The sequence below is a fragment of the Columba livia genome, chromosome 2 (assembly GCF_036013475.1).
Source record: "Columba livia isolate bColLiv1 breed racing homer chromosome 2, bColLiv1.pat.W.v2, whole genome shotgun sequence".
Classification (NCBI taxonomy): domain Eukaryota; kingdom Metazoa; phylum Chordata; class Aves; order Columbiformes; family Columbidae; genus Columba; species Columba livia.
The window spans coordinates 81,138,919-81,163,058 of NC_088603.1; the positions used below are offsets into that span (position 1 = coordinate 81,138,919).

Below are 24,140 nucleotides of genomic sequence, written 5' to 3' on the forward strand. Positions count from 1 at the left end.
TTAGCCTGTGTTTCTTTTCTTTTTTTTTTTTTTTATTTTTTTTTCTGTTGTTGCAGACTGTGAAAATGCTATACATTCACAACTATCTGTGACAATACCTTGCTTGTGCTTGGTGTTTGTCTAGATGCCTATGTGTGTACCTGAAATCCACAACCTTTTAAGGTCTAATCACTGATTGTTCAGGAGAAAATCGTTTGTTGACTCTTGCAGGCAAGTTTTCTAGATCCCAAATTCATTTTGCTTAGTCCCTGCTTAACAACAAAGTGTCAGATCTGTTGCTGTTTATTGAGTTAAATGGCATTAAGGAAAAAAAAAAAAAAAAAGAAGAAAAGTGGCTAAAAATTTAGTAACAAAATAAATGCACACATTCCATTAAAAAAGTCCATAATGACAAAAATACTCAGTAGTTTAGTGAAATATATTTGCAGAAGGTAGGACTATAAGTGATTTGAGATCAGAAACATTTTCTATCAGTTTGTCCCATTCCCCACATTCATTTTATTTTCCTTCTATCTTCGAAGTGCCTACACAAAGACAAAAAAGCACGTCTGCCTCCTTGAGAAGATTCTTTTTCACTCAATGTCATAACCAACCCAGGCTCTCAAAGTGACATGCAAGACTTTCCATACCCTTCTCCCTCCTCTATGAAATATTTCACAATGGAAAAGAAGTGTTAGGCTCCTCCGGGTGATTTCTGCTCAGCCAAACTAATTCCATTATCCGTTAGTCATGTTTACATCAGGCTAACAGCTAATAACTCATGTGGAACTCTGTAACCATCTTTAATCTTGTTCTTCATCCAAACCAGTGCTCCAGGAGCCCAGCTTTCTCTGATTATTAATGGTGATGGGTAAGTGTCCTGTCAGGCTGCTGCTCACGGAATCAGAAAGAGGCACAAGGTCAGCCCTTTCAGATCAGCTCTCTGGAGTGACATATGGTAATCTCAGGTGCTTGACCTCCTAAGAGGAAGAGCTGGCTGTCTCCTACAGACTCTCAAAAAAGTCATATAGAGCTTGTTCTCATACACTTCGTTAAATAGTCAGATTTTCAATTCTTGAAAATTTGGAGATAGAGGTAGAGAGAATTGTGATGGATGAAAAGTCTGCTGTCAGCTCAGTGACAGGCTGTTTATATCCAAGTGAATCTTTTTTGTAGTAAAATGATCTTACAGAAGATTTCTGAATCCCAGTAAGCACACAAATACCGAAGTATGCTCTCAGAATGAAATATAGCGTGAACGAGACTGTGAAAAAATTACTTTTTTAATACTTTTCTGACTGACTTAAATGGTTCAGAGTACCAACAGTATTACAGAGCAATAATTATTCCATGTTAAATTGGTAAAATGTTTATGTATGAGTACTTGAAGGTATGAATAGGTGCTATAATTCTCATACATGTTTATGTAGACAGCAAAAAAATATTAGTTTTAATATAATAACATTAAATTACAGCTTTAACCTTAGAGACTATTGCATAAGAGAGACTGAAGTAGGGGAAAGAAGTTATTTAAGCAGTTTCTATTCAACAGGGTAAATCTGCTCTATTGTTACAATCAGAATGAGTGGAGTGTAAGCAACTGAAGGATAAGTGATCACACTTTTCATCCGAGACAGTGCTTAAGAACCCTGTCTTTCTCAACTGAATAAAAATGATGGGCAAGCATCCTGCCAAACTTCAGTTTGTGGTATTTAAACAAGGACAAAAGGAGACCTTGCTAAGGAATCTGTAATTTATGCAGCTTTGTAATGCTGAACCTACTTATAGGGATGTTACTACTTTTGTGATTTATTTATTCTTTTGTTTAAAAAACAAGAAAACACACACATAAAAACAACCAACCAAAAAACAACAACAACCAAAGAAACAAAAATCCCAGATATGATAAAACCCTTCACTACAGTTATGTGGTCATGTAAGTTTGTCAAAAACAAAAAACAAAGCTTAGGATCAAAATCATCCCTATACTCTGTGCATATACTATGTTCTGCAACAGTTTCTTATTTATTCCAATGTAAAATCTTTATGTCTGAAGTAGGCAACCAGATCCTTATAATAAGAGATATCATCTCTGCAAACAGATAATGGTTAATTGAATAAAAAGGAAAATATATAATAATAATAATAATAATAATAATAATAATAATAATAATAATAATAATAATAATAATAATAATAATAATAATAATAATAATAATAATATATACGACAGAAATCTTAATTGAATTAGTAGCTTTTGACTCAAAGCAATAACTTTCTGTTACTGTATGTAATGAGAGGAGAACACAAATGGATGAAGAAAGCAAAGCCAGGTTGGTTTGCCAGCCTGTATAGCTGGTGTAATCATACAGGTTTGCCAAGAAACTTTGAGTTGACAGCATCATAGAAATTCATGCAAATAAGCGTTTCATGTCACAACTCAGCATTTAATGCATGAAAATGATGCTGATTTTAGAAAATTAAAGTGTCATTTTATGGACAGAAATATTTAGAGCTGCTGTGTTGTAGCATTCAATCATGTGAACCTAAGTACAGACTGGCTTCAATATCTTTCCTTCAGAGTCCTTGCTCTTCCTGCCAGGTTCCAGGAATGCTGTAGCCTCCTTTGCATAACACTTTTTGCTGCTGAGTCTTTTGTGCATGTAGCTACTGAATTTCTGGAGCCATTGCCCATCATGGGGAGAGAAATTGATTTTACCTGCCTTCTAGTATATGTTAAACCAGACAGATTTCTGGCTTGATTTCTGTATTGAAAATTACTTTTACCATTTTCTGCCTTTGCTTTGTTGGATGGCATCTTGTAATCTTCCTGTTTTGATTTTACCTCCCATAAGTGATAACTCCAATTAAACTGTATTGCATTTAATTTATGACAATAGTGACTCCAGAATAATGGGCTACTGGTGTACATTTTTTTCTCTCTTTTTTTTTTTTTTTTTTTGCCAGTGTTTTTGTTCATAAAGGTTTGCAGATTTTTCTACTATTAGTAGAGAATGGAAAACAATTGTTACATAATATTGCATCATACAGTTTTTATGAGAGACCTTACACTAGATTGCTTTATTGTATTAAAAATAGAAAAAAGAGAAATTAAAAATTAAAAATTAAAAATTTATCTTTTCTGTTTAGAGATCCCTTTGGAAACTATGTCAGTCATATTAACTTTTCAGCAAACAATTTAAAGATTTAGAAGGTCAAAAAGAGAGAGCTTTCCACCTGCTGAAGTTTCCTACTTCATATAACCCTAATAGAGATATTTCATATTGAATCTAATTTCATTATTGTTGCTATTGTATGCATGCCTCTTTTTTTTTTTTTTTTTTTCCCCAAACGAAAAAATAATTTTTGAAGTTATGATGTTTGGGTTTTTCCAGTGGAGACCTATCAGATTAACTCTTCCAGTGAGGCCTAGAATCCCTCAGTACAGACATAGTCTTTCCACCCTACACTATCAATAAGATGCAGTCTCATGTGGAAGATACATCCCCCCCACCCCAAAATCCTAATGCTGTTGATTAAAATTTTGGATGAAAGAGGACTTCCATTGGGTTGAGAGTCCACCACAGTGGTTAGCCTTAAGCTTCTCTGCTGTGATCAGAAATCAAAGCAGTAATTCTACTGCTAAAATTCCCTTGGGAATAACCATCTTCTGAAATCCAGGCTGATACCACCATAGCTGCTGATGGGCGTTTTTCAGGGCTGAGATTTTTTATGGGCAGAAAGTTTATGATTCCAGGATGCAAGTCAGCTTGTTACAGCTCTTGGGTTATCTGACCAGCTCCTGTTTGTGGAAAGAGGAGACGTGTCTCCTGGCATGTAGCAGCAGCAGCTATGTAACACATCCATATGGCTAACAAAAGTAATACTCTCTACTGCATCACCACTGAAAGCTATATCACCATTTTGGTGTTAAAAGACAAATTTCATCTCGTTCTTATACAATTAAGGAGGTGTACCAAACTTGACTTTGAAAGTGGTAGATTTTTTATTTCTCCTTGCATTAGTACAATAACCTTACCAAATCAGTATCAGAAGAAAAAAGGAAATATCGTCAAAGAGTGTATGAAAGGATTGGCCATTTAAAATTGTTAGTCTTCTATTATTATAATGTTTTCTTTCAAATTTCTTTTCTTCTTTATATCTCAGTAAGCATCAAATTCTACTTTTCACAGCTTTAAATTTTTCTGGCTTTCTTAGTTGTGCAGTACTTTTTGAGCACTGCAGTGAGAATTTGATAAGCAAGGACTATTTATTCCATTAATAGCTTACTTTCCAAGAATACAAAATATGTATTAGCATCTGTTGTGTTTGAAATTTATCTGGTCAGAGTTAAATTTTGGTCACATTATTCCTCCTGCATGGCTCTCTATAACCTCAAGAAGCGTCTGGGTCATATTAGAATACATTTTATTTCTTTTCCTTGTCAAAGTTAAATCTATAGTTCCAGTTTTGACAAGAGAAAATTTAAAAATGAAGCGTGGAATGTGAAAGCACTGCAGTAAGTGCTTTACATTTCAAAATCAATGTTACTGGCACACAGTCAAAATAATAGAAAGTGCATGTGTGTTTTGTACGGGGAGATTATACTTTTTGGGATAATGTGTTATATTCAGGGTTTTTTTGGATGGAAGAATACACTTAGTTTTCTTATTTCTACATCCAGACACTGGACCACTGCACTTTGTAGAAGGTGTCAGATGTACTAAGTAGGTTTTGGTTTTGTTTGTTTTGTTTTTTTCCACTGGAGAACAGTCACTCTTGTTGAGGATTTCTTTTGGAGTGTTTATGGTATGGAAAGGGAAACTTGCACCATAAAAAAACCTGAGGAAGTAATAATTGGTGGCGTCCTTCAGAAATGCTTACTCTTTATATTAATTCAGAAGTGGAAAGGATTATTACACCACATTGGGAAAGCTGATCTATGTTAGTCAGCGGTCAATACATTTGGTGCTTTTTCCTGACAATTTACCACTCTTAGGTATACCTGGAAGACATACACTTTCATTTCTCTTATGTATATGTAAATATAACAGATAGAAACAACAGAAAATAAAGAAAATTTATTGTCCTCAAAATTTCTGGATTAAGGAGCAAAGCAAATATAGTTGTCACGGAAGCTTTTTCTGCTTAATGGGGAGGTTGTATCATATGAATGACTGAGAAATATTTGATTTTTGAAATAAGTTGAAGAAAATTAGAGACCTGAGGGTTTTGCCTCGATTTCCTAGTATATTTTTTAAAAAATCAATAAGAGCTTGGTAGGAGATTTTTTAATATTTTGCTTTGGATTTGCTCTGGGGAAGAGAAAGATTTTTTTTTTTTTTTTTTTTCCTTTAGACTGTGGAATGTTTAATCTTCGCAAAACAGAAGGGACATCTGGCTAGTAAAATTTTGCTACTTCCCTTAGGCTGAAAGGGATATCAACTCTGAAATAAATATATATATATATATATATATATATATATATATATATATATATAAAATCCTAGTTTTGCTGCAACTACTTAAAAAGTCTCCAGTGTTCTTCAGAGTTAGATTAGTCACAGTTTGGTCTCTGCTTCAAAGATCCCTTCAGAAAGCAAACATGAAATAAGGCATCACTGAGGATGCTATATGTTCCATTTCCAGTAAACACATCGTAAGTTTTAACACTGCATATATTCCAGCCTCTGATCAGTGCCCTGTGCTAATATATATCTAACTAAACTTGTCCTGTTTTTCCAAAAATACTCTTCACATACATCCCATGACTGAGAGCATCTTTGAGAAGCAGACCTATTTAATTCAGGTGTCTAACTATAAACTTAATGTCTTCTGTTAGCTGTTGCATTTTAATAAACAAGACAGTACCATTTTCTCTCTTTTCCCTTCGCCCTCCTCTAAATACCAGTTCTAAATTTTGCTACAGCAGATAGGAGAGGGTGATAAGGAAGGCGACTCATAACTGAGCAGTAAAAGGGTTAGTTGATCAATGTGTTGACAAGCTGGAATGCTGATGCTGTATTTTGTTCTTTATTTATGTAACTGGAGCCTGTTAGACAACTGGGGTGCTCCACATCTGTGTATTTATGGGGCAATTAGCAATTGCCTGCACCTTGTCTGCAGGTTCACTTACATTGTGGTGTGGATATTTCTCAGTAGTAGAAAATACGAAAGTCTCTGTAATCTGACTGCAAGCTTGTATTTGCATAATTGTAATTCAGGTTGTTTCTAAACAAGGCCTGAATAAGTAAGTCTTTTTCATTGATTAACTAAGAGCCATTTTAGCCAACTCATTAAGAAATGATCACAGTAATTCCTTCTGCTCTGATTGTCTGCTGCTTCCAGGAGTTACTGCCCAGTCTGGCTGCCAACTATTTGCCCCAGATGCGGACTTGTTAAATATTTAATTATCATTAGTGATGCCTGAATGCCATGACTAGCAGAGGTATCCGAGACATAGAGCCTTTTTCACTGAGCTGGGAGGGGCCTTCAGAAGGCATAATACTTTCTCTGTTTGGGGGGCATATGTATCTTAGAGGATCAAGTGCTTAGTCTGTGCCAGTGGCAAACCTGAATCTTAGAACCTTGTTTTTTCTTTTTGTTTCCTCTGGTGACAATAGCTTTCTGAGATTTCCATCATTACGCAAACCAATATAGCAGAAACATCATGATAAATACTCAAACATATGAAATTGTGAGGTGGAAAGAAGGAGTTTTCAAATGTTTGGCAAAACAGAGAAGAAAAATACAGGGAAAGCCTACTTCACTTCATTGAAATTTAGTTATGGCTCCCAAGTGGATGATCTCAGTGCCAGTCCAGGTTCTGAATTGTTCAACATGGATTCTCTCTTGCATATGCCAGGTGAGAGGTGTGTCTGCTGGACTCCTTTCCTGTCTCACTCTTGCTTCAGTCCTCACCAGAAATCCTTTTCTCTCTGTGTGTCTGAATGAAGCCAGTGGGTAAATAAGTGGAAACACATCTGACAGCTTAATGGGTGCTGAGGTATACAGGGTTGCAAGTAGTGAATCAATGCAAAACTCATTGATCACATGAGTTTGTTGCATTATGATTCGTCTGCAAAACCAAAGCAATAATAAAACCAGTAATGGTCAATGTTGTCTCAAAAGCAAAACTTTATTAAATTTCTAAGTTTCAAGGCTTAGGGTTTAATGCTCTTTAATGCCACAAACCATATAAAAAGTATATGTGTATCAAAAGGGGTAGAAACAAAGAATTGTTTTAGTTCTTTTTGAAATGGAAAATAAGACTCTTCCTGGGCATAAAACCCTCCCAGGGATTTGAAAAGCTCTAACATCAGAGCAAATTTTAACTAAAGTGAAGCAAAGCCATAAAAACAGTTCAGCAGGAATTTCTCTAAGCTACAACCTTTTACTTTCTTTCATACCACCAATTGCTTTTAACACCTTACTAACACCCAGTAAAGCAAATACTTAATTTTATGGTGATTTAATTGTTCACTTTATATTTCTGAATAAAGTGTCACAAAATTAAGAGAAATAGTTTTACCATCTCTGGTAAGGGAAGGTAAGAAGATGGATATTTGTAGAGAATATTAGAAAGATAAATGAACTAATTTACAGCTATATTTTGTAAAGTTCACTGTGTAAACTGAGCTTTCTTTTTTTACATATGAAGTGTTAGGGAAAGGAATATTATGCAAATAACAATTGTGTCACCAAACAAAGTCAGTTTATTATGTCTGTGATAAGGTACAGTCCAAAAACATACAGTCCAAAAACATTAACATTTAGAGATTTATATGAAAAAAAATCATGTAAATATTTAAGATATCATAGGTGACTCTTTTTTTTTTTTTTTTTTTTTTTTTTATAACTAGATAAAAATGCTGTCTTCTAAACAGCTTTTATTTGGTGCATTTAATATCTATTAAATATCTGCATGCTTATTGCTATTCATGTATAGGTCTTTAGAGTACAGAGCGTATCTTGTTTCTTGAAAGCATTCTAAGGATTTCACCGGGTACTTGAAGCCCATAGTGGCTCCAATAAATCAAACTACTTTTATTTAGAAGCATAGAACATACAGCTGTATTTTTGTTTCCCATGTTAACAAATGCAATTATTAGTAATAATAAATAGAGGCTAATGCATTTATAAAGAAGAAATTGGGATATTATCTGAAAAGTGAACCATAAGTATCTCTAAAATTCCTGGGAACTTTCAAAAATTTCTTTCCTAGGAGGAAAAGAAGAGAGTATGGCAAATAAGAAAGTTTATTTTGGCTTATCTACTGGCTTGGCACGAACAACAATAGCCATCTTCATTAAAAAGACTTGGTTGCAGTGTTTGTGGACAAGGCTTTGAAACTCCAGAAAACCAGGAAGCACCTGGTCCTAAAGAATATGGGCAAGGAAGATTCACCCAGGCTGGCACTTAAACAACCTGGCAGTTGCATTATGAATGTTGTGGGAGTGACAAATATCGCCTATATATTCAGGAAGGTTAAGCAGCCTCATCTAAGTGCATGAGAAAGTAGCTGCCTATCTGCTGTAGCTGCCCCTGACTGAGAAGGGGAGTTGGACTAGGTGGACTCAAGAAGTCCCTTCGAACCCCACCCATTCTACCTTTTTGTGATTCTGTGATGAGCAAAACCACACAGTGGTTCGTACATCAGAGGTTACTTTGGGGAAATATATGTTTATTTCCACCAAGGCAACAGCTGCCACCATCTTTTTTCAGTGCAGAGTATTAGCCTTCTAGCTTAGTCTTTGGCCAGTACTCCATTTCTACCTGGAAAAAAAAAAAAAAGTATGTCTTTGCATTGTGTCCTCTAGGAAGGTTAATTCACTAATTTCAGGGAAGTATTTGATTTAGGTTGTTCCAGACTAAATGTGCCAATCTTTCTACCTTGAGGCTTGAAGGTATTTCTTTAGTACTAAAGGACTATGCCCTTAGGTATTATAATATATCTGATTGATTGGCTGCAATCTATAATACTACATATATGACATTATCCTCTCTCCATAATGCTGTTCTTTGTGACTTCAGCTGAGGTGCAGCTTCATTGGGGACTTCTTTCAGCACTTTGTTTCACTGACCTTAACCTTAAAAGGGCATTATCGATTTCCTATCTAAACCACAGTTTTGAGACAACAATTTGTAAATAGACAAATTTATACTTAATATAAAAATAAATGTCTTGAACTAAGTTATATAAATCACAAACCACCTATCCTCTCTACAGTTCCACTTTTACTGTAGCACGCAGAAAGCTCAGACAAAAATCAGAGAAAAACTTTACTTAAGTTTCAAGCACAAAAGTAAAATAAGTCTCTGCTCTTTTTGAAGACTGAGGATATTGAATGAAATAGTTTTTGGAAATACATGTTTAATTTTAATTAGCACTGTTTTATCTGACTATTAAAATATTTGAAAGCAGGATGATAAAGGAAAAGCGTAATAAGAATATAAGAATAATAAGAATATATGTTTCCTATATGTTCTGGGTTTGTCTGGGATAGAGTTAATTTTCACAGGAAGCTGGGAGGAGACACAGCCAGGAGGGCTGACATTCAATTCTTACCTTTTTTTTTTAAAAAAAAAATGTAAATAAGCTTTCAAAGATTGATGAGATTTTGGATTTCATTTTTAAAGTTGTCTATTTCCTGTATTTTTCTGTAATGCTGGGAGATAGGGCATGTATGTATGAAGAACGAAAGAGAGACAAAAGACTACTTACCTGAAGTTTATTAAATTAAAACAAGTACTTGTATGACTGAAATTATAGAAATACATTCACACCAATTAATAAAGGTCCACTTGTGTACCATATGGGGAAAAAAGGGGTCAGTAAGAAGAAGGCTCTAATAATTTATGTTGCTGAGTGTGGGTGTTATACAGATGACAAGACCTGTTTCTCTCCTAATATATTATTTTCTTGTCCTCTTAATTTAAAATTTAGAAGGGTAGGAAAGAATCTAAAAGGAAAACTATTTTCACAAATAAGGTTTGCATTCATTTTTCTCATCAAGAAAGATAAGGCTGCAGTAGTGTCAAATAAATGAGCGCTCTATTTCCTCTTGAACCTCTTCATCTGTTGTCTGTGTTCAACCTTAATCACTGAAATTCACTGCAAGCATCTGTTATAAAATTAATCCATTAAATTTGTGAAATGAATGGTTGCACACAAGAAACATGAGTATTTATAAAGATGAAAGTTAGACAAGAATGTTGATTTATCTTTTTAGAGACTGTACACAAAATGACTCGCGGTTGCTTTCAACATCTCTGAGTTTAATCACTGACTTAGCTTGGGAACACTTCCAGATTGACTGAGAAGTGGAAGGTTTTACTTGAGTGAAAGGTTTCATGAATGGTTTTTTGAGATTAGCTATTCACAGACAACTCTGATATTTGATGAGTTTTCATGAAACACATCTGTTTCGGAACAACAAAAAACAAATCACAATTACTTTGGTTGAATTTATTTGTAGGTGAATGTACTCTTCAGAAAGAGTGACTGTTGAGCCACCTCGGTTGCTGTGATGACCTTTGATTCCCATGATGTAATGGTAGGCAAAACAAATGGTTTTAAAGAACAGAAATAGAAGCCCTAGTCTTACTATTTCTAATGTTTTAAAACTGATGAAAGATTTCTTTATTAGTTCATCAATAATAAGAAAAGTGGCATGGGCTCCTAACAGAGCATACCTAGGTAGGGTGAAAACAAGCCAAAACAAGTTGTGAAAAGAGATAAACTACTAAGTATAAGCTCTGCTTATGATTGAGCATTGGTGTAAGACAAGTATAAATTGGTGATTCCAGAATACTGAGAGGCCTGAGCTGAATGTTCTCACAGTTAAGAAAATCCATGGATTGTCTCTCTGTGCTGTTGTCTCCAGTATTACCTGTTAATATTCATAAGACTGAAGGCTTTAATCTCCTTGGGCAAAACCATTGTCTGTCATGCTTTCCTGAGGAGGCTGCCATTCTCTGAAATTACATAATTCAATAATTTTAGCATTAATCGACTAACATTTCAGAAGATCAAAAATGTGAAAATTCACCTGAAAGAACAAGTCAAGTTAGGGATTTCAACAATCTATTACGGAAAGGAATATTAAGGATTAAATACTTCTTAATACTATGGTGAGGGAGACAGAGACATTTCAATCTATTTTATCCAAATCACAATAATTGTCAAGAGAAGACCCACATTTTCAATTTTAAGTGTCTGAGGTTATACACCAAGTTTGTGTTAAGTAATAGTTGTGCCATTATATACAAAATACAGCAACAAATACCTGCAAGAACTCATTCCATAATACATGTCCTTCAGCTAGTTATGTAATTTAGTATATTTTTGTAGTCCTTCTAACAGAAGAAACTATGAGTTATATCAAATTTACTAAAATCAGTCTGAGCAGTAGCAGAAAGTCTTTTACCTGAAGTAGTTGGTATAATTTTTGACAGGTTAGGAAAAACAGAATTACCCTAAGAAGTAAAAAAAATTTATGTTACAGAGCACATTTGTTTTAGTATCCTGTGTTACTTACAAAATTATAAATATGTTTCAGTTGCAGACTGAGATTTGTCAATATATTACTAATGGTTTGACATGTTGATTAGTTTATCTTTCTCTCTCCCATCACGTATATTTGTTCAGAAAAACACAGGATGGTAGAATGAAGGTTGGTTTCCTGATTCTCCACATGTTAGCATTGACATTGACAGATTCCTACCAGAAATGAAAATGTTTGTAATTAATCAAAAATAAAGATTCTAGATCATTGACAAAGGAAGTATACATTCACCATAGTACTTTTCTGAGACAAGACCAATACAACATGATACAAGACAGAACAAAAATAAAGTTAGTGATGTTACTTTGTCATCTGACCATATTCCAAAAGTAAACTTTGTGTTGTCTTGAGGCATTTCATTTCTTAATTTTAACTGATAATTAAACTGTAGATCTGCATTATATATTTACAGAGTAGTACTGTCCTGGATTTGAATCTAACCACAATAAACATGAATTTTTAACCTGTAGTGAAAATTTCATTTTACCTGAATTAACTGTCAAGAGTTCAATGAACCGTGGAGCTTTGTGCATTGAGTGAATTATTTTAATTTATATAATTAAAGTTTCAGTCTTTTTTTTTTTTTTTCTTTTTTTAACAATTACCTACCCAATATTATCAAGCATATTTTTCGGTCAGATACGATAATTTCCCATGTAGAGGATGATGGCTCAGTGGCTTGTGTTTAAGTCATAAATTGTCTCCTGTAACTAATGATGACAAAGCTGACACAATATATATAAGAAGTTGTATATACAACTGGTTTATTTTTTTTGCACTCACACAGCATATTTTTATTTTTTTTCATTACTTTTTATATAACTCTCACCATTGTAGAGCTACACTTTTTCTAGAAGTATGTATCATTTGATTTTGTTATGTTACCAAACTCTATTAAGTAATCAATTTTTAAATGCTAGAAAGCCAATCACAGAATGGTTGGGATTGGAAGGGACCTTCTAAAGCAGGTTCACAGAGTAGATTGCACAGGAATGCATCCAGGTGGGTTTTGAATGTCTCCAGAGAAGGAGACTCCACAACCTCTCTGGGCAGCCTGTTCCAGTCACCCCCAAAGTAAATAGGTTTTTCCTCATGCTTAGATGGAACTTCCTATGCTTTAGTCTGTGCCCATTGCCCCTCATTCTATCGTTGGGCACCACTGAAAGGAGTCTGCTCCCATCCACTTGACATCCACCCTTGAGGTATTTATAAGCATTAATAAGGTCCCCTCTGAGCCTTCTCTCCTCCAGGCTGAACAGACTCAACTCTTCAGTCTCTCCTCATAAGAAAGATGCTTCAGACCGCTAATCACCTTTATAGCCCTCCACTAGACTCCCTCCAGTAATTCCTTGTCCTTCTTAAACTGGAGAGCCCAGAACTGGACACCGCACTCTAGATGCAGTCTCACCAGGTCAGACCCTGCTGGTCACACCCTTCTTAATGCATCCCAGGATACCATTGGCCTTCTTGGCCACAAGGGCACATTGCTGACTCATGGTCAACCCTCTGTTCAATGCTGCTTTCCAGCAGGTCTGCCCCTAGCCTGTACTGATAACTAGGGTTATTCCTCCCCAGGTGCAGCACCCTACACTTGCCCTTGTTGAACTTCCTTAGGTTCTCTGCCCAGTCCCCCAGCCTGTCCAGGTCGCCCTGGATGGCAGCACAAACTTCTGGTGTGTCAGTCCTTCCTCCCAGTTTGTTATCATCACCAACTTGTTGAGGGTGCACTCAGTCTCTTCCTCCAGGTCACTGATGAACAGGTTGAACAGGACTGGACCTAATACTGACCTCTGGGGAACCCCCCTAACTAGAGGCCTTCACCCAGACTTTGCATTGTTGATCACAACCCTCTGAGTTCTGTCATCCAGCCACTTCATGATCCATCTCATCGTGCATTCATCCAGCCCACACTTCCTGAGCTTGCTGATGAGGATGTTGTGAGACAGTGTGAAAAGCCTTGCAAGCCAAGGTAGACAACATCCAGTACTTATTATTAAAGCATGTCTGTGGAGCTATAATACATTTATTATTGTAATGCTTAGAAATGCCAAACATAATTATACTCTTCTCCAACATCAGGCACTTCGTAAATACTTTTATCGGATTCTGGTATATGACCTGTTTCTTGTGCTGTAATACATCTTTTTAGCAAACTTCCTATGAATTTGCTAGAAGAATAGTCATACTCAAAGAATAGGGACATCATTCTCATCTCACTTTGGATTTATGCCAGTAAAAACTCAACAGAGTACTCCAGACCAATATTGCCATCATTCCATATATCTATAGTCATAACTGAAATTGGAATTGAACTCTTAACTCAGTATAGAAAATACTGTTCTGCAAATAACCATTGAATAAAGAGGGTGGCTTTCGCAGTCAAATCTAAAAAATCCTAGCCTTTATCAAACTCATATTTTTCTTGCCAAGTTGAATAATTAGTTACTTTGTATCCAGCACAATATTTGACATGAAATATTAGGATTTGGGGACTTTCATAATAGAACTTAACAAAGGAGAGCTGAAATCACCTTATTGGAAGAAAAAGTCTGTCCTCTGCTTGTTGTCCAGTAGTTCAGTCCGTGCAGTTCTCCCCTAGGTGATGACATATGTCTTCTAGAAATACTAAGATTCATCTTCCATTTCTGTGTTTTCTTCCTATATTTCTCTCAGTTTATCAGAGTACACTCATCATTAAGCTCCAGAATATTTGGGGTTGGCATAGGTTATTTGTTTTCTGTTCCTCCTGTTCATTACCAACTTCATATGAACAACCACTGAAGTAGGGACTAAGATTCAGGTGCTCAACTTCATGAGGGGTCAATCTATACAGCTAGAGAGCCATTCTAGGTTTTTACATCTTATTGTGTCCCGCAGAAAGGGAGAAAAAGGAGTGACTGTTTTGGATAATGTTAGACCCCAGTAAGTCAGGTGTTTTCTTAGCAGGTAGAAACACAGATTTTTTTTTTTTTTTTTTTTTTTTTTTTTTTTTCCTTTCCTGCCCATGAGAGTTGCCTGGCATGCATTCCAGATGTTACATTTGCAAAATGGGTTTTGTGGCTGCAGAGGTGGGACTTACTCAATCACACTGTTGAAATGTTTCCAACTTGAAACATGGAGAGACTGAGAATTACTCTCCTTGGTAGTTTGAGGTTTCTAATCTGTTCACTTGTAAACTTCCTACTAACCTCTAATTTGTTGTTACCAATTAGATCCTACCTTAACTAAAAAAAGATGAGGTGGAAAAAAGAATTATTGTTATTGCCAAGGTGTCTAGATAGATTGTGAAGCTCAGGGAACTTCAGCTCACAAAGATATATGGAGATCTAGAGTCTGATCAATTGGGAATTCTTTAACTAAATATCAGCCTAACTGATTTGTGTAAGATCAGAGAAAGAAAACATATCAAGGTGTGAGATGAACTGAGGTTTTCCATATCCTTTGCCGTTCCTTTAACCACAAGATATATTATCACAAAAGCATTAGCAGTTAATTTTAATACATACTGACAGCATAAACTTTTTTTTTTTTCTGTTGGTGTATTTTCTTGTTTCAAGAAATTGCAGACAAGTGATGTTAGACAGCCAGCTATTGCAGCATATCCACAGTTGTAGATCTTAGTTGGCTTTCTAGCTGTCATGGATTGATCATTTTACAGTACTGCCAAGTTTTTTCAAGCCTTTTCACAGGTAGGAAGATGGTTGCTCTACATTACCTGTTGCTTCACATAAGCAAAAGCATTCTCTGTGTTGCTATAGATTAATGATTCAGGTGGCTGCAGAGATGTTTCCCCCATCAGTGAATAATAGATACTTTGTCAGTAAGCAAATGCCCTCCATTCATGCAGGTGCAATTATCAGCTTTGCCGAACTGAAGACAGTTTCGAGTGCTTCATGGAGCTTTACTGTTTCTTGATTGTCTGTAGGTGACAGAAGTGCATCTGCAGTCTGATCCAAGTAGATACTGCACTGGTTTTGGCTGGGATAGACTTAGTTTTCTTCATAGTAGCTTGTATGGTGTTCTGGTTTGGATTTGTGATGGAAACAGTGTTGATGTTCTCCTTATTGCTGAAGAGTGCTTACACAGCTTCAAGGCCTTTTCTGCTTCTCACACCACTCCACCAGCTAGGAGGCTGAGGGTAAGCAAGAAATTGGAGGAGGACACAGCTGGGACAGTTGACCCCGACTCAACAAAGGCATATCATATACCATATGACATCATGCTCAGCAATAAAACATGAAAGGGGGAACATCTGGGGTGATGGTGTTTGTCTTTCCAAGTAACCATTATACATGATAGACCTGGCTTCCCTGGAGATGGCTAAACATGTGCCTGCCTATGGGAAGTGGTGAATGAATCCCTTGTTTTACTTTGCTTGTGTGTGCAGCTTTTACTTTAGGCCGTTATGGTCTCAGCCCATGACTTTTCTGACTGTTACCCTTCTGATTCTCTTCCCTATCCCACTGCAGGGCAAGCAAGTGGCTGGGAGGGGCTGAGCTGCCTGCTAGGATTAAACTGTGACAAGATCAAATATCATTTAGAGTTTCCTTTCGAAGACTTCTCTAAAACAGACCTTATGTGCATAGTAGTTATTGCAGAAGATGTATGGCTGTCCTGTCTAGAAGGGATAATCTTTGCCAAGCTTGGTGAGGTGACCTATGTCTGCAGTGCCATGGCTCTCTTTGGTAAAGGGTTATTGCAGCAGTAATGGCATGCGTAAGTTTTACTATTTTGAAAACATTCCTTTGCTTAGATTGTTTAGATTAATGGCAGTATAATCCATCCAGGTCAGTACCCAAACTATTGGAGGAACACCATTTATGCCATATTTTGTTATTCTCAATAATAATCTCAGTAATGATATTTAATTTATCATTTGCATTTCGTGAGTTTCTAAGCCTGCAGTTTTGGGGACAGGGTAAATATGAAGAAGATTTCTTAATTACCATGTTTAAACAGATTGTCCATGCTTGCTGCTGGGTCACTTTACTTTTTCAAACTGAGGAAATGAAGAAATGTAGTCCCAGTGTATAAAAGCTTGTGTGGGGGTAAGTTTATACAGGCTCTCCCGCTGTAGCTTTCTTTATGAGTTAATTAAGTCACACATAAAGGTACTTAAATCCATATAAAACAGTCTGAAGAAATGACCAGCAATAGCTAATCTTGAAAAATAGCCTTCTTTACTTCCATATTATATGGGGAAGAGATACACTGAGAGTGCATGTTTGTGCACAACTATTACTTGATTAGTATCTCTTTATGAGCACCAGAGGAAATATTTCCTTCAAAAAAATTCAGGAAATATAGTACCTTCCTTGTGGCTAAATGTTCTGACTGAATTTCTAAATCCTTATCTCCTAGTCCTCATAGCAGTTTTCTGGGCAGAGGTATACAAGGGTGTTAGATTTAAATGTCTAATGAGTATATGACAACATAAATGCATCAAGACAAATTTAGGTACCCTGGCTGGAAGACTAAAACATATCTTAAAAAGAAAATGCAAAACAATAAACTTAGACTAAATATCAGTCTTAACCTTTGACTTGCTGTACAAGTTCCATCTGTGTTGTTAAATATATTCTACCAGGCCATTTCCACCAGGCTTCCTTCAAAACCAGCAATAAAATACTGGGGAAGAAGAGGTGGCAGGGGGAGAACCTCTGCCTCAGTTTCCTTCTGCTCAGATATTACACACCAGAAAGCTGGAGCCGTTCTCCTGAGTGCCAAAGTACTGGATTCTCAATTATTGGCTTCTAACTGCCTTTAAAAAAAAAAAAAAATAAATATATATTTTAATGGTGAATTCTTTTGTAGCTGATAAGGGCATCTGTGCTGCAACCCTGTACTGCAACATCTATTAGCCTTCCATTTTTCTCTGACCCTCTCATTCATCAGCTTTTTGAAGCTGTAGGGAATGAAGCAAGCACTAACATTGCTCTTTCCTGACTCTGCAGGATGCGTTCTGGAAGGCAGTCCAGGATGCTGACAGAAAAGGGGTTAAAGTGCTCTGTGTTTTGCACTTGGCTACTAACCTTCTAGCCGAGAGGGAATTGTTCTCTTTCCATTGACGTCCTTCAATCTCTTTGCATTACTTTTGGTGCTGTATAACATTTTAAAAGCTCCCTGACTGACAGCTGTGGCCGGAGGCAGAGCTCTGCTGGGAGAACTGTAATGTGCACAAACTCCTCAGCAAAGAGCATTGGTATAACAGTTAGATTGAAAACGTAGCGATTTTGGAGTTTGTGAATCAGACTATCCCACCACTTCATTATGTTTTTTGCTTCCAGCACCCATCAATGGCTAGGCAATTCAAAAGGATACTTGCAGGTTTTGTTTGTTTGTTTGCCTATCCCCATCCTACCCCCTCCCACCTCGCCGTCCCATGTTTTGTGGTCACTATGATTTTGGCATAAAAACTAGGCATGCAGCCTGCAATCATGGATCAAGAGAGACACAGGAGTTTGGAAGTTTTGGAACTGAATTATGGATGAAAACAGTCTGAACCTGATGTTACATACTGTTGAAAACTTGGAAAGGGAGAAATACAAAAATTCATGTGAGCTGTTTAATAAATTAAGCTGATAATACATAGTAAATTTGTTAATATTGAGTGCGGTTCTCTGGTATGGTAGAGTCCTGTCTTACAGTTTCTTTGCTGAAACAAAATCCATAGAATACAAATGACAAAAAAAGTGAGAAATTTGTACCCATTGTACTTAAGAATATTCTGCTCTAGATGAAAAAAAAAAAAAAATGAAATGTCTTGAACACAACTTAGAAAAACTTTTTTTCTTTTAAAAGATCATGAGCATATAGTTCTTCCTTCATTTTTAATCCTTTCTGAAGGATTAAAACACTCGCTTGCAGTAGATACCATTTTGCCACTTCTTGAACTTTCTTTTTCATTAGTACCTGAATTAGACAATTCTTTATTATATATTTATTAGTGCCTTTCTAATCAGAACAGAAAATGTTGCCTGAAATTTAGAGTAAGAAGTCCAGTAGTTTTCTAGGGTATTGTTATTTTTTATTCATTAAAACTTTTTGAGTTTTGTGGGCTCACAATTATAAATCCTTTCTGTTTAGATACTTCAGCATGTACCTAACAAATAAGAATTTCTAAGTTGTTTATTGTTGCAAATGGTAATAATATTATTAATAAGGAAAATATAACTTTTGGCAGTGTTGGAAAATGAAAAATATACGTGGTTAGGCACTTTACTATTTCTTCTTTTCTGAGGTCCATATTGTGTCATTGATTTTTAAGCAGAACACTTTTTATTGATTTGGTAGAAACTTCTGCTTAAAAATCAATGACACAATATGGCTGTTACAGAGTGGTGAATTCCATAGTGATATAAATTGTATTTTTGTTTTTAAAATGAAAATGGATCCATCTTAAATCCTACAAGTAATATTTCTTGTACTTGACAACCTCAAAACAGTAGAGTAGTCTGGCACTTATTTCCTAAATTGTAGGTCTTAATGAGACAAGATTACAAATGTATTAAGTCTTCAATCCACAGTGGGATTTCAATTTTGTTAGCATAGGACTGTGTTTTGTAGAAGTGCTAGTTGTCAAAAACAACTTCAATCCCCTTCTAATCATGTTAGTGCAATGTGCAGCCTGCCAGTCATTCACCCCTAATGAAGAAGAGCCACGGAAAGGGAAAGTGTATTCGTTAAACAGATGTCCTGGGCCTTATGAAAGTGTGAGGGTTCAGCTTTAACACCTGCATCAGGACCAGCACAGGAAAGGATATGTTCATGAAAGCCATTAAGCCTTCTCTCTGTTAGAAGAAAGATCAATAGCTTTGAAGACTGGGGAAAAATAAACACTAATATCTTCATGTTGACTCAGTACTTGCTGCTGCCCACCCAAATATGAATGTAGATGTTGTGGTTTTGTTTATTGTCTAATTCTAAATTCTCAAATAGCTCCTTTTATTTCAGAACATATACCATAGAAATAGCAGTCTTCACAGTGTCTTTATTGGGGCTGGGTTACAACATTTTTAGATGGCATGAGTGCTAATTTTCACCAGATTTTATTGCTGCTGAATTTGGCACAAAGGTGGAAATGACAACTAGAGCGACATTTTATTGAAATTGTTTTGTAGTCCATAATATTTAAATATTTATACCCCTTATATTTAAATATTTACATCCTTTAGCACTGTGATTTTATTAATTGCAGGCATTGAATCAGAGTATTTAATACATGCAAAAATAAAGCACCTCTGTTAATTATACTGTGACTGGAAAACATGATATATTTTCCTATCTGTCTTTCTATTAGAGTGGTCTGTGCTGGTATAAACAGAGCAGTGTGAGAGCATAACACTACTCTTAGTTGATCTGTTTTGTTTTGGTTTGGTTTGTTTGTTTTGTTTTGTTTTCTTTGCTGAAGGCATTTGGCTACTACAAGGAGCACCACAGTTTTAATTGTCACCTTGATGTGATAGTTCTGTCTCAGCCCTGTAGTTCATTACCACTGATTTATTTTTAATCTGTGTACCTGACATTTGTCAGTATAAATGAATGTCACTGTCTTATCTTACTGGCTTCTTTATTTTTTAGTTTTCTACACCGACTGCAGTTCTATCATTTTCTCCATATATCAGGACTGAATTTTTTAATGTACTTTTCACAATAATCCTGAAGAACAAAACAGCTACTATTTAGATACAAGGCTTGTCAGGAGAAGAGAATGCCAGTCATGGACTTCTTGCTGTGCCTTGGCAGCTTTGCGGCATTTAGCTGTATAGGCACTGTTTCCCATTTTGTATTCCTCATTGAATTCATATGAACCTATACTCCAAAGTCCCAGGTTCAGTATAAACTTTGTTCAAGCCCACACACAGACAGAAGGGGATGCTTCCAAAAGACAAAAAACTAAGCATTCCTGCTCTGGATAGTAGGATGGAAGAGTGGGTCCTCTCTGCCCCGGTATTTTCCATGTGAATCCAGAGTAAATATTTTTGACATTACTGATGGGTAACTGTTTTTCCTGATAACTGGGTCATAATGCAAAGGCTACAGCCCTGTCCTCAGACAAAGGTAATGCTAACCAGAGCAAGAATGAGCTATTCCTGTAATAACTGCACAATGTTCTATAGCAGCTCAGTACTATCAAAATCTTTAAAAGCTGTAGCCTTTTTCTCTGTCTCTAGAAACTAACTGGGTGTGAGAATTTTGATGAACGCTTCAATGTAGTTTTATGTAATTTGATGTTGCCATGTAAATCTCTTTTATAGGTCCCTTTAGATGGAATTTAATGCGGCAAAAACCTTGTCATCAGAAGGATTAATGCCTGCATTAGCATTTCTGCAATAAAATCAGAAGCTAAGTGGTGGAGGCCACAGACACCTCAAACCTGGATTCCTCTGCTCTGCATTAAGTGCTGGAGATTTTATTACTTGCTCTAGGGAAGCCGTTGCCAATGCTCACAAGGAACTGCTTATCCCTGCTTCTCTGGGTCCTGTTTGATGGAGGTCTCCTAACGCCACTACATCCACAACCACAACAGAATTTAGAAGCAGAGACAAGAGAAAATGTTGTCCAAGTGCCAGGGAGGAGATCATCTGCCCAGCGAGTCAAACGAGGCTGGGTGTGGAATCAATTTTTTGTACTGGAGGAGTACATGGGCTCTGAACCTCAGTATGTGGGAAAGGTAATTTTTTTCTCTTTCTTTTAAACTTAAAAGAACGCAGATAAATAGTAAAATGTGCTATAAATGTGTACTTATTTCTGATAGGGTGAACCTTCTTCAACCGGCTAGAGTTCCCTCTGTTCATACTCTTCACCATTCAGCCTCTCATATAGCCACTGTAGACCTTACTAATATTTTTAATGCAGAAGTTTATAACATTTACTTTCTACCTTTGTATGTTTATCTCCTTATCCTTGGCTTTGTAATAAAACAAACAAAAAATGAATTCTGAGATAAATTTGTGAAGCACGAATAACTTTAATTGAATCTACTGTAACAGTGCATAGTTGATGTTTAGCAGTGAATGTCAGACTGATATCAGAGAAAAGATTTAAACCAGAAATCTCTAGTCCACAATGCACAGTCATTTCTGTGATTGGTATGGTTACTTCAAACCAGTTTTCAGCTAATGAAGACACCTGCTTTTTGCTCTGTTATGCCTCAGTATCTTTTGCTTTTAGTTCTGGTTGTTCAGATTGTTTTCAAGTATTGCTAGTATGTTTTATTGCTTCATAATTAAAAATCTTGCTTCATAATTAAAACTCTGTGTACAGTTATGCACACTCACACATGCAGAGAATTTCTGCAAATTCTCTCTCTCATTATATGACCACTGTTTCTGTAATAGGACATAAGTAATTTGATAGCCGACTGTTCAAGGGGTGTGTGTGGGAATTTAGATAATAGAATTTTCAGAAAGGAATGCTGAAAATGAGAGCTGGAAAAAATAGTAGCGCAGTATATCATTGCATGCTATGTATAATTTCCAGTTTAATGCTCAGTGAAAATAAGAGATCAGGGATTCATTTCCTGGGTTGCCGAATGCCACTTCCCTAGGCAGCAAGATTCCAGTTCACCACTCATAAAAATGGGGCACCGTGCTTTGGTTTCTACTTTAATAACATGTTTTAACTTTTTTAATGTAAAAACTAGGAATGTGCTGTGTATTTTTCTAAACATAAATAAAATTCACAGAAAATTAATTTTACCTCCTACTCTTCCAGGAAACTGTTCTGAGTAGAGATTGTATTTTAAAAAATAATAATAAAAAAAAGTAGATTATTTGATAAACCAGCCACAAATGCAAAAATATACTTACATGTTACACACGTCAGCACTAGTATTAAGCACTAAAACTTATTAGTCAAAACCATTTACAAAGCAGTATGTTTATATTACAAAGACAACATAATGAGTTTATTTTACAGTCTGAAGAGAGAGGGGTCACATAATGAAAAATTGCATCTTCGTGATGTCTGGTTGATATAAATTGCACTTTCTCTAATGCATGTCTTTGTTTTGTCCATTCACAGAAGAAAACAAGGACCCTGATCACATTCAATGTTGTAGCACAGGCAACATGATTGCTGTACTTTTTAACTTGAAAGTCAGAGATGTTATTGCTGCACCACTGTAATTCATTAGTCTTTATTCCTTTATGTAGGATAGTCTGGACAGCCATTTAGAATCACTTCTAAGCTGCCAAAATAGTATTATTTCTTGCACAAAATTGACTATTATTTATGCATTTGAATTTGAGGTTAGAAGCGACTTCAGAAGTAGTGGGAAATCTTAATTAAAAGTAATACTTATTATGTCATAGATTTAGCTGGCATGTTTTTAACTATTAAGACTTTTTTTATCTGTTACAAGTTGCAGAAATGACACTTTTCAGGTATGAGGAAAGGTCTAGTTGCAGTGTAACATACACAATAGGATAACATATATTAATACCACTGATACTTAATAAATAAATTAAATACAGGAGGATCTTGGTGGTGAAGTATAAAGTAAATTAAGATTTTTTTTAGTTAGTACATCAGCAAAATTGCTTCCAGGATCATGCAGTTCATTCCAGATACCATTTTTTAAACTGGTGAGGATTAATTTAGCTCACAGAGATCTTGAAATAGTGCTTCATATTGACACATTAAAAGCCATTTAACCTGAATATTAAATCAGAGGTTGGAAATCCTCTCCTTGCGTAATATGGAAGAGCTATAAAAATTCAACAGATTACCAAACAAAAGATAGCTCCCTTTAGTAAAGATCCATGTGAGCAGACCCAAGGTAAAAAGCAAAATTGGTATGTGACCCATACAAATGAAAATGATGCTGGAAGTCTTGCTGTAAAATAAGACTTGCTTGTGAACTTAGTTTGCTGTGCTTTATGTGTTTTCCTGATACTGTGAAGCTCCAAAAGGCCATGCAAAACAACACTTGTATGGATTAAGACAAAAAAGCTCACCATGATTCTATTTTTTTGTTGTTGTTTTTGGTGCTAAAGTTCAGTTCTCACTGTGCGGTGACAGAAATCAACAGAGTATCATGTCCTTGAGCATAGCCATGTCCCAACAAGGCTGCAGTTTTAATTGCCCTTACCCAGGGGTAGCTCAAGGGGGTGTGACTCCACCAGAACATTATAAACCTTACTGTAACCTTTTTTAATTGTCGTGTTTCAGCAGCGGCATGAAGAAACAGCATCATAAAAGGAAACTTCAAGGGAACAAAATAGAACAATATAGGTTATTAATTATCAAGTAATCATCAACTTAGTTATTAACTGTTATACTAACAAAAAGTTTTAGTTGTTATACATACAGTATGCTTCCATTTATATAAGTGTGTCCTTGCATTCCTAGTGTGCAAATGCATTACATCTTTCCCATGTTATAAACCTGCAGTTGCTCTTAGTAAGGATATTTGTTGGTTGTCCTCAAGTTGTGAGACAGGCATGTGGCAAATGGTGCTGAATGCAGACTGGGTGCATAGGGAGAGATTGCAAAGTCCTCTTTGGAGTAATGGCCATTTTTTCTTCTGTTTTCCAGTGTGCAACAACTAAATATTCTCAGCTTGCCAGATATTATCCTGCTAATGAATAA

The 24,140-nt window shown here is 35.9% G+C and overlaps 1 protein-coding gene across 11 annotated transcripts in view; it reads left to right on the forward strand.

The window, feature by feature from the left end:
* The window catches only part of CDH12 (cadherin 12), a 565,327-nt gene that overhangs the window by 368,437 nt on the left and 172,750 nt on the right, over positions 1-24,140 (forward strand). For all 11 annotated transcript variants that reach the window (XM_065052613.1, XM_021298011.2, XM_065052615.1 and 8 more), the window contains one exon: positions 20,804-21,219. Coding sequence is in view for 8 of the 11 variants with exons in the window: in XM_021298011.2 (XP_021153686.2) it covers positions 20,989-21,219 (231 nt within the window). In the remaining 3 variants the exon portion in view is untranslated. The remainder of the gene's footprint in view (positions 1-20,803; positions 21,220-24,140) is intronic.